This window comes from Bison bison, unplaced genomic scaffold, assembly GCF_000754665.1.
Source record: "Bison bison bison isolate TAMUID 2011002044 unplaced genomic scaffold, Bison_UMD1.0 scf7180017864368, whole genome shotgun sequence".
In the NCBI taxonomy this organism is placed as follows: Eukaryota; Metazoa; Chordata; class Mammalia; order Artiodactyla; family Bovidae; genus Bison; species Bison bison.
In genome coordinates, this window is record NW_011494940.1 from 2,005,250 (window position 1) to 2,016,295 (window position 11,046).

An 11,046-nucleotide genomic window follows, 5' to 3' on the forward strand; every position below is an offset into this window, starting at 1 on the left:
GACGCACAGTCGCAGCCCATACCCTGAATGTGGAAGCTTAGGTCGCTTCCGGTGTCCCTTCCCAGGCCGGGTGTGCGCTCCCAGTGGACCGACGAGGTCAGGCGTCGCCTTGGCGCCGGGGAGCGGTCAAAGGCTGAGGCGCCTCTGGAGGCGTCCTGGCGCTTCCGGTCCGTGTACCTCCTCTAGCCGGCAACTTGCCTGACTAAAAGTCGTTTTCCTGGCGGGACGCGCAGGGATGTCCTGGTGTCCTGTGGGGTGCCAAACCCGCCCGCGGAAGCCTCTTTTCAGCCTCAAACCTTCCGCACTCGTGGGGGTAATTGATTCATGGTGAAACCAGAGCTGAGTGACTTTAGACAGAATTCCAAGACTTGTAGCCCCTCCATAGAAAAGGACAACTTAAAACTTTCAATGAATTATAACGTACAAACCAAAAACGTGCATAAATCTTAAGCGTACAGTTCAATGAATTCCCAAAACCCGGACGTACTTAGTTGGGTATCCAAGCCCAGGGATTCAGAAACATCACTACCAGCACTCCAGAAGCCACCCTCCTTTCTACTCCAGTCGCTTTCCCGTCCCCAAGGTACTCGAGTCCAATAAAACGGGTTGGTTTTTCCCAACTCTATTTTATGGTGATGAATCCTTCAGTCTGCCTTCTTTAGCGTCTGATTTTATTCTCACATTATGTATTTGAGATTCATCAATACTGTTGGGAGCAGTTGTAGATTTTCCATGATCACTGCCAAATAGTATTGCATTTTGTAATCATAAAAGTATTTGTCAAATTTTACTGACTATAGGCATTTGATAATTCCCAACTTGGGATTCTTAGATATAGTGCTTCATTTTGGTGAAGTAAATACCAAAGATTGAAATTGCTGTATCATAGAGATTGAGAACATTCAGTCTTCGTAGACACTAAACATCAACGTTTTGAATGTGACCCTGGCAGCAATACAGATATGATGTCCAAGGATGTATTTTATATTTACTACAATTTATATATAGTATAGTAATGACTGTGTGCTCTGTGTGTGTGCTCAGTTGCTTCAGTCATGTCTGATTCCTTGCAACTGTACAGACTGTCCTTGGGATTCTCCAGGCAAGAATCTTGGAGTAGGTTGCCCTTTCCTTCTCGAGGGTACTCCATTGCTAAGGAGTAATGGCTACTCTTGTTAAATTGATCGATCTTGTTAAATTGTGTGTTTTACATTCACAATTTAACAAGTCCGTAAAACACTGGGAGTATTTTTCACATATTCGAGAGGAGGAACCTGAGGCTTGGAGAATGTTAAGCTACTGAGGATTAACGTCTAACTGTCAGAGCCTTGACAGACTCCAAATGTGGAACTCAACAGTAAGCAGCAGCATTGGGGTGAAATATATTAGAATTCTAGCCCTGACTTCATCACTGACTAGTTCTATAATCTCAAGTAAGTTTATATCTTTTGGGGTTTAAGAGTTCTTGTGTTTAACATGATGAAATTCTCCTATATGGGGATCAAAGATGACAGTGTATGTGAAAGGCTTTGAAGAATACTAGGAAGCAAAATATCATGTTTAATTTCATAGTACCCAGAGATTGAGCACATCTGTGTTTTGTTTCTCATGATCAGTCACTCAGTCATGTCGGACTCTTTGTGACCCCATGATCTGTAGCCTGCCAGGCTCCTCTGTCCTTCGAATTTTCCAGGCAAGAATACTGGAGTGGGTTGCCATTTCCTTCTCCAACTGTTTCTCACGGTCTCCGGATAATTGTCATAGGTTTGCACAGTGCTTCTAAATTGCTCTGTAAGGAAAAATCAATTTTTTATGAAGGACAAAAATATGTACTTTGAAAAACAGATGTAAGCAATGTTGAAAAGATTACAATGTGAAACGATAGTCTACTGTCCCTCCAGCTGCCACTTTCCCCCAAATCTGAGTGCTTCCAACTAGGTTTTATTTCCAGATGTTGAAGAATGTATGTAAGTGGGCATGTGAACCTATTCATTTTTAAAATATTTATTTTCGGCTGTGCTGAGTCTTTACTGCTGCTTGCTGGCTTCCTCTAGTTGTGGCAAGCGGCGGCTACTCTCTCGTTGCAGTGTGCAGGCTTCTCCTTGTGGTGGCTTCTCTTATTGTGGAACCTGGGCTGTAGATGCACGTGCTTGAGCAGTTGTTGTGCACAGGCTTAGATCCCCACCAAGTATCAAAGCTGTGTCCCCAGCACTGGAAAGTGAGTTCTTAAGCACCGGACCACCAGGGAAGTCCCTTGCCTCCTCTTCTGGATTTAGTAAGTTTTTCCTTTTTTTCTTGTGTTCTCTTCATTTGTGAATTACATATTATTTATTTTAGTAGTTACTCTTGAATTTTTGAAAAGAATCGTTACTCTTGAAATGTTAACAGTGTGGACAATTTCTTTACCTTTCTCTCAATATGAAAGACACCTTAGAATACAGTTTTACCTCACTATCCGATTTGTTTTAGGACCCCAGACAATACCAAAATCTACAGACACTTAAGTCCCCTATATAAAATGGAGCAGTGTTTGCATCAGATCAGATCAGATCAGTCGCTCAGTCGTGTCCGACTCTTTGCGACCCCATGAATCGCAGCACGCCAGGCCTCCTGTCCATCACCAACTCCCGGAGTTCACTGAGACTCACGTCCATCAAGTCAGTGATGCCATCCAGCCATCTCATCCTCTGTCGTCCCCTTCTCCTCCTGCCCCCAATCCCTCCCAGCTATCTCTAGATTACTTATAATACCTAGTATTATGTGAAAGAAAGTGTTAGTTGCTCAGTCGTGTCCGACTCTTTGCGACCCCATGTGGAGAACTATTGACCTTGAACACTTCAGGGGCCGGGGCACTGACTCTGCATGCAGTTAAAGTCCAAGTATAACTATAGTTATCCCTTTGTACCTGTGTTCCCTTCCATGTATTCAAGCAACAGCAGCTGGTGAAGTACTGTAGTACATGTTTTTTTTTTTTTTTTTTTTTTTAAGTTCAAAAAAAGCAAAAAAAGAAAGAAAAAAGTTCACATGTAGGCAGACCTGTGCAGTTCACACTGTGTTGCTCAAGGGTCAGATGTGTTTTCCATATTATTTCATCATAACCTCTTAATAGTTTTTAATTTCTATGACTCCTTTTTAATCTAAGTTGTTTGGAAACAACTTTTGTATAAATTGAAAATTTTCACTTTTTCCCCAGATAGGCCTTCTTGGTGGTGCTAGTGGTTAACAACCTACCTGCCAATGCAGGAGACATAAGATGCAGGTTCGATCTCTGGGGTCAGGAAGATCCTCAATAGGAGGGCATGGCAACCCACCCAAGTATTCATGCCTAGAGAATCCCATGAACAGAGGAGCCAAGCAGGTTACGGTCCATAGTGTCACAGACTCAGACATGACTGAAGCAATTTAGCATGCAATTTCTGCACAGTAATAAGTATCAGTTCAGTTCAGTTCAGTCGCTCAGTCGTGTCCGACTCTTTGCGACCCCATGAATCGCAGCACACCAGGCCTCTCTGTCCATCACCATCTCCCAGAGTTCACTCAAACTCACATCCATTGAGTCAGTGATGCTACCCAGCCATCTCATCCTCTGTCGTCCCCTTCTCCTCCTGCCCCCAATCCCTCCCAGCATCAGAGTCTTTTCCAATGAGTCAACTCTTCACATGAGGTGGCCAAAGTACTGGAGTTTCAGCTTTAGCATCATTCCTTCCAAAGAACACCCAGGGCTGATCTCCTTTAGAATGGACTGGTTGGATCTCCTTGCAGTCCAATAAGGGTGGGAAAAAACTTAAAATGCAAATCAGCAGTCCTGTTTTTCACCACTGCCCTATAAAAAAGTCCCATGTTCTTCAAGCAGCCTCTTTTAACTATCTCTATTTTCACTTGTTTTTATGGTTACCTTCATTGTATTAAATATTATGCATGTTTCTCTATTTCATAATTTTTGCATTTTATAGTTATTTACTGACTCATGAACATTCAACCTACTCTTTCTTCTTCCTCCAGGTGTTTGATAGATGTAGTATTATTTTTTGTTATTCTGTTGGTTAATTTTGTAATTTTAAATACCATATTTGTGTTTATTTCTTGCCCCATCAAATTTCAACTAAATCTATGACTTTGAAAGATAGAGATATTATCAACCCTATGTTTTCCAATGTGTTTAAATTCCACTTTTACTCTCTCTGGTAAACCTCTTATTAATTTCCATTTTTCTACAACTGTATTTAAAAAATATAGTCTGAATCATTTCTACTGTGAATGAAAAATATTGCCTGCCATATCAGTAAACAAAGGATGTTCCAGGCATCAGGCCAGTACAGCCACCCCTAAAAGTGACACTGAGGGAACTCAGAATGGAGACAGACAGGCTTCCCCTGAGGTGCATCCTGGGGAGACAGACTGGGAAAAAAACAGGATACTGGCCCTACATTGCTTACATCTCTTTTATACTTTAATAAAACTAAGATATATATCAAAGGAATTATTTCAATACGCCCAGACTCATGTATCTTCCTAAACATAAAATAGAACTTAATTTATTAACTTGAGACACCTAGTTTTCTTTAACAGTAATCTTTTGATGTTCCCAACTGCCCAGTCACTGTTGCAAAAACCCTACATAACCTGAAAGAAAGAAAGTGAAAATGTTAGTTGATCAGTCGTGTCCAGCTCTTTGTGACCCCCATGGACTGTAGCCCACCAGGCTCTGCTGTCCATGGAATTCTCCAGACAAGAATACTAGAATGGGTTGCCATTCCGTTCTCCAGGGGATCTTCCCAACCCAGGAATTAAACCCACGTCTCCTTCATTGCAGGCAGATTCTTTACCAACTGAGCCACTAGGGAAACCCTATATAACCTGGCTCCTCCCTTACCTCTTTGGAACAGTCTCAGAGTTGAGAGGCTGTGTCCCAGGCTGAAGTCCTCAGTTTTGTCCACCAAATAAAACATAATTCTCAACTTTCAGGTTTGGATTTTTCAGTCAACACTACTCTTGGTACTTTATTACTTCTTAATGTTCTGAACATTGTCAACTTTTGTAAATATTTAAGAGTACTTGAAAAGGAGATGGAAACAGTGGAAACAGTGTCAGATTTTATTTTGGGGGGCTCCAAAATCACTGCAGATGGTGATTGCAGCCATGAAATTAAAAGACACTTACTCCTTGGAAGGAAAGTTATGACCAACCTAGACAGCATATTAAAAAGCAGAGACATTACTTTGCCAGCAAAGGTCCATCTAGTCAAGGCTATGGTTTTTCCAGTAGTCATGTATGGATGTGAGAGTTGGACTATAAAGAAAGCTGAGTGCTGAAGAATTAATGCTTTTAAACAGTGGTGTTGGAGAAGAGTCTTGAGAGTCCCTTGGACTGCAAGGAGATCCAACCAGTCCATCCTAAAGGAGATCAGTCCTGGGTGTTCATTGGAAGGACTAATGCTGAAGCTGAAATTCTAATACTTTGGCCACCTGATATGAAGAGCTGACTCATTTGAAAAAACCCTGATGCTGGGAAAGATTGAGGGCAGGAGGAGAAGGGGACAACAGAGGATGAGATAGTTGGATGGCATCACTGACTCAATGGACATGAGTTTGAGTAAACTCTGGGAGTTGGCAATGGACAGGGAGGCCTGGCGTGCTGCAGTCCATGGGATCACAAAGAGTCAGACATGACTGAGTGACTGAACTGAACTGAAAAGAAGATGTACTATCTGTCTATTGGAAACAAAGCTTCCTACTCTGCCGGGGACCAGCCCCGGCTGATCCAGGGTATTCGAAGGAGAGACGGCATAGGCGAGAATCAGGATACAATAGCTTCAATTAGATATTAATTAAAGATATAAAGAGTAATAGAATAAGGATAGCTCAGTAGGAAAATTCAGTGGAGAAAAGAGGCTGAGTAGCTTGGTTTACGCGGGAGACCAATAAAACTTCAAGACAAGAAGTTTGCACCACTTACGTAGGCCGCAGGCGTCCTTCCGTTCTCCCGAAGGAGAGGAGACACTGAGGCCTCCCCGGTCGGATCTTAGAAGCCCAGGCATAATTAGTAAGCATGGTGGGTTCCGCGCTCCAGATGGAGACTCAACCAGAGTGAGAGAGAGAGCGACATGGGGAGACCAGTATTTCGAGAAACTGATCCCAATTCTTTATTATCCAGAGTCTGTTTTTATACACTGAGATGTTATACAAAAGTCACGTGGGGACAGCAGTCCTGACTTTTATCAAAGTCAGGTGCTTCATACAAATGTATACAGAGGTCTTAGGGGTGTTACATCATCTTCTGGCCAGGGGGGCCTGCTGACAATTTACGACCCTCTCCTTGTGACAGCGGTCAGTCAATCAGGACACTTATTTCTCCAGGGCTGATTATTCTCAAAACAGACGCCACCCAAGTAAAGTTACATTCCTACAGGGTGAGGGTGTAGTGGGTTTTAGTTAAGGAAAGAATTTACTTAGCCTAAGGTCTAACGTGATTAATATCAAAGGTTAATACTTATTTCTTCTATATATTCATTAATGTGTGTAAGGGCAGGGGATGTGGAGACTTAGCAACAAACATTGGCTCAACAAATGAAAAACCCTTCACCAACACAATTTCTAATTAGCCCACTATACTTATAGTTTTCTAACTTCTCTAAAGAACCTATTTTTAGAGGGTTTAAAGCATCTCGTGCCTCTCACGGTTGGGAGGCTGTGAGCAATCACATGTGGCCCGACGAGCCTGTCAGGCAGGCTAGAGAACCTTCAGAGGAGTTTGTAGGTTAAAACACTCTTGTCACACCCAAGAGTTTTTATTGACTGGAGCTCTAGGTTAACTCCTTCTCCGAAAGAGGTGGTGGGGGACAGCCCCCCGTAAAGTCAGAGGTGTAGGTAAGAGCACAAAGTAGTAAAGTAGGCAGGCTCTGGTTATCGGGGTAGACGCTCGGGGATTTCCAGGGGGGACTCCTGAGGCTCGATCCCGCCTTTGCGTATGTCGAGCCTCCTTCCTCATGACCTTTGCCATGGGCGGAGTACCTCACACTGGCCCCCAACACTACTCTCTTTCTCTCTCTGACTCTATCTAATCAAGTTAATTATATAGTTCATATCTTCTATATCTTCACTTATTGTTTATCTTACTTCTGTCAGTTTCTGAGTAGTTTAAATACATACATCATTGTAGGAAATCTCTAAGTTATTTCTTCAGTTCAGTTCAGTCACTCAGTCATGTCTGATTCTTTGTAACCCCATGGACTGCAGCACTCCAGGCCTCCCTGTCCATCACCAATTCCCGTAGCTTGCCCAAACTCATGTCCATTGAGTCAGTGATGCCATCCAACCATCTCATTCTCTGTTGTCCCCTTCTCCTCCTTAGAGGGTAACAGGCAGGAAGGCCAGGGGTCTCTAAATGGAGGAGATAGGCTGCAAGTGTCAGAATTTTTTCTGTCTCTTAAGCAGCAGGAGGAAACAAACTAGTGTTATATTTTTCCCCCTCTCTATACAAATTTAAAAAGAGGTTTCTCTTAAAATTCTGTGTTGCCGTAATGACACCTGGTTCCACCTGAACTTTTCTCAAACCTTGAGCTAACCAATGCATTTTTCTTATGGAAATGTTTGTCTTGAGCTATGTTAATGTACTCTGCATTTACTCTAGACTCTATCTTCAAGTTGGTTCCACCTAAAGGCTCAGATTTACGCTCAGAACCGACTTGACAAACCAGTATGTTATACTCATACATTGCTCTCCCAGTCTGTGTTAATGAAACTATATATTTGTATGGTAATCTGCCTTTCTTCAAGATTCATGTCAATCATTTTATGGCCCGGGATGACTCACCTGGTGCCATTCTCTGAGTTTTGATTTCTTTAATTAGCAGACTGCTAGTAGCTATATAACATCCAGCTAAAGACTAGCAAGAGGGTACTCTTTCTGCCCTGTTCTGATGTCCACGTCAGAAGCTTTCTCTATCTCTTTTATACTTTAATAAAACTTTATTACACAAAAGCTCTGAGAGATCAAGCCTCATCTCTGGTCCCAGATTGAATTCTTCTCTGGAGGCCAAGAATCCCGGCATCTTTTGTGGTTCAGCAACAACCTTTCATTCCCGCCTTCAATCTTTCCCAGCATCAGGGTCTTTTCAAATGAGTCAGCTCTTTGCATGAAGTGGCCAAAGTATTGGAGTTTCAGCTTCAGCATCAGTCATTCCAATGAATATTCAGGACTAATTTCCTTTAGGATGGACTGATTGGATCTCCTTGCAGTCCATGGGACTCTCAAGAGTCTTCTCCAGGAGCACAGTTCAAAAGCATCAATTCTTCAGTGCTCAGCTTTCTCTTTGGTCCAACACTCACATCCATACATGACTACTGGAAAAACCATGGCTTTGACTAGAGGGACCTTTGTTGTCAAAGTAATGTCTCTGATTTTTAATATGCTGTCTAGGTTTGTCATAGCTTTTCTTCCAAAGAGCAAGCATCTTTTATTTCATGGCTGCAGTCACCATCTGCAGTGATTTTGGAGCCTAAAATAAAGTCTCTCACTGTTTCCATTGTTCCCCACTATTTGCCATGAAGTTATGGGACCAGATGCCGTGATCTTAGTTTTCTGAATGTTGAGTTTTAAGCCAACTTTTTCATCAAGAAACTCTTCAGTTCCTCTTCACTTTCTGCCATAAGGGTGGTGTCTCTGCATATCTGAAGTTATTGATATTTCTCCCAGCAATCTTGATTCCAGGTTGTGCTTCATCCAGCCCAGCATTTCACATGATGTACTCTGCATAGAAGTTAAATAAGCAGGGTAACAGTATACAGCTTTGATGTACTCCTTTCCCAATTTGGAACCAGTCTGTTGTTCCATGTCTGGTTGTTGCTTCTTGACCTGCACACAGGTTTCTCAGGAGGCAGGTAAGGTGGTCTGGTATTCCTATCTCTTTAAGAATTTTCCACAGTTTGTTGTGATCCACACAGTCAAAGGCTTTGGCATATTCAATAAAGCAGATGTTTTTCTGGAATTCTACTTGCTTTATCTATGATCCAGTGGATGTTGGCAATTTGATCTCTGGTTCCTCTGCCTTTTCTAAATCCAGCTTGAACATCTGGAATTTCTTGGTTCACATACAGTTGAAGCCTAGCTTGGAGAATTTTGAGCATTACTTTGCCAGCATGTGAGATAAGTGCAATTGTGTGGTAGTCTGAACATTCTTTGGCATTGCCTTTCTTTGGGATTGGAAGGAAAACTGACCTTTTCAAGTTCTGTGGCCACTACTGAGTTTTCCAAAGTGCACTGCTGCTGCTAAGTCACTTCAGTCGTGTCCGACTCTGTGCCACCCCATAGACGGCAGTCCACCAGGCTCCACCATCCCTGGGATTCTCCAGACAAGAACACTGGAGTGGGTTGCCATTTCCTTCTCCAATGCATGAAAGTGAAAAGTGAAAGTGAAGTCTCTCAGTTGTGTCTGACTCTTAGCGACCCCGTGGTCTGCAGCCTACCAGGCTCCTCCGTCCATGGGATTTTCCAGGCAAGAGTACTGGAGTGGGGTGCCACTGCCTTCTCCCCAAAGTGCACTATCTGCTAGTAAACAGATTATATGGAACTCCTTTTCTACTGAATAACCGTCTCTATTTTCCAAGTTTCCTAGGAATTTTTATTACTTTAGATTCAGAAAAACTAAAGAAATCCTATCAGTTAAGACACATATCAGAAGCCATATCTCTCTGAATTCTTTTCTAATTTTCTACTCAATAGTTGGTAGTTTCACTGGTCCCCTGCATAAGACATGCCTGTGGCATCTCTATTCCCCCTTTTCTTACCTCCTCCATTGCAAAATAATTTGAAGAGGAAGCCATCTTTGTGTCATTTGAAACACATGGTCTACAGATTTGACTTGGTCATTCATTAGCTGCCAAGTCTCTGATGCTTTTGCTTTTCATCACTCATGTCAGCCCCAGAATTTCTAGAGAAGCTGGATTCTCCAGCTTGGTTAACTAGAGATTTCTTCAATTGTCATGGAACATGCTATTTACAGAAAGTGGTGGAAAGAGAGATATAAAGATAGGAAAGAGGAAGGGGGAGGGCAAATCACACACATATTGTTAACAAACAAGGGAAGGGGTGTAGGCATTTTGAGTTGCCTGTCAGCTCCTGCAAATCTATACCACTAGGTTAAAGCCACAGTTTAAACATGGTTCCAGATCTACACTTTCAACATTAGTGCCCTGAAACCACCCCTACCCTCACACTACAAGTTCATGAAATCCACTGAAAACTTAGGTAGAAGAAAGAAGAGCCACTTCCTTTCCCTGTGGCTGGGGTTGTTACCCTGCAGAAAGCATGGATGAGCTTAACAAAGAGAGAAGAAACTGGATGTGGGGAGACTGAGTCCCAGCTCTACAAGTACCATGCAAAAATTTTTCTGAGTCTTGGTTTCTTCATCTGTAAAATGGAGATGACACCTGCCTCACAGTGGGACAGAAGAAAAACTACTACTAAGTAGTAATCTAGCTAGTAATTTACAGCTAAAATGTTCACTTTCATTCTTAAAGGAGACACTCAGTCTGATAATATTTTTGATATTTTATATGATTTATATACATATATAGCAAAATCACTTATTAACAAATTATACAAATTCAAGTATAACTGATTCAAGAAACTACTGAGCAGCAATTGTACACCAGGTATTATTCTTTGTTTCAGAACTAAAGCCTTGTCAGTTATGTGTTGTTAGGTATTAAAGGGCATGCTTTCTCCACCTGCTGTGGTGTCTCTGTAGAAATCATTCTCTTCCCAAACAAGTGAAAAAGTATGGAATTTATAAAAATCTTGAAAAATTCTCAATGAGTTCACTTTAATATTGAAGGGGGAAAATGTAATTATAGAAAAAAAACTACACATATACACTCATTGTGGCAGCTGTTCCCAGGATAGATTAGCATAAAAGATCACAGCTTTGCTGGAATTCTCCCCTTTTCCCCACCCAGGTGTTTATGGAAGAAAGTCTGGAGCTGCTGCCAAGCATCTACCTGGGCCCTGGCATGAGCCCTGGGCTCCCCTCCCCAGATGACAGGAGTG

The 11,046-nt window shown here is 42.2% G+C and overlaps 1 protein-coding gene across 2 annotated transcripts in view; it reads right to left on the minus strand.

The window, feature by feature from the left end:
- LOC105000097 (acyl-coenzyme A thioesterase 4-like) overlaps positions 1–11,046 on the minus strand; it is a 22,588-nt gene that overhangs the window by 4,138 nt on the left and 7,404 nt on the right. Inside the window, exon 1 of one of the 2 annotated variants that reach the window (XM_010855782.1) lies at positions 23–209. Coding sequence is in view for 1 of the 2 variants with exons in the window: in XM_010855784.1 (XP_010854086.1) it covers positions 4,318–4,341 (24 nt within the window). In the remaining variant the exon portion in view is untranslated. Of the gene's footprint in view, positions 1–22; positions 210–4,317; positions 4,342–11,046 lie in introns of those variants that run through there. The other variant, XM_010855784.1, reaches the window with a different exon arrangement.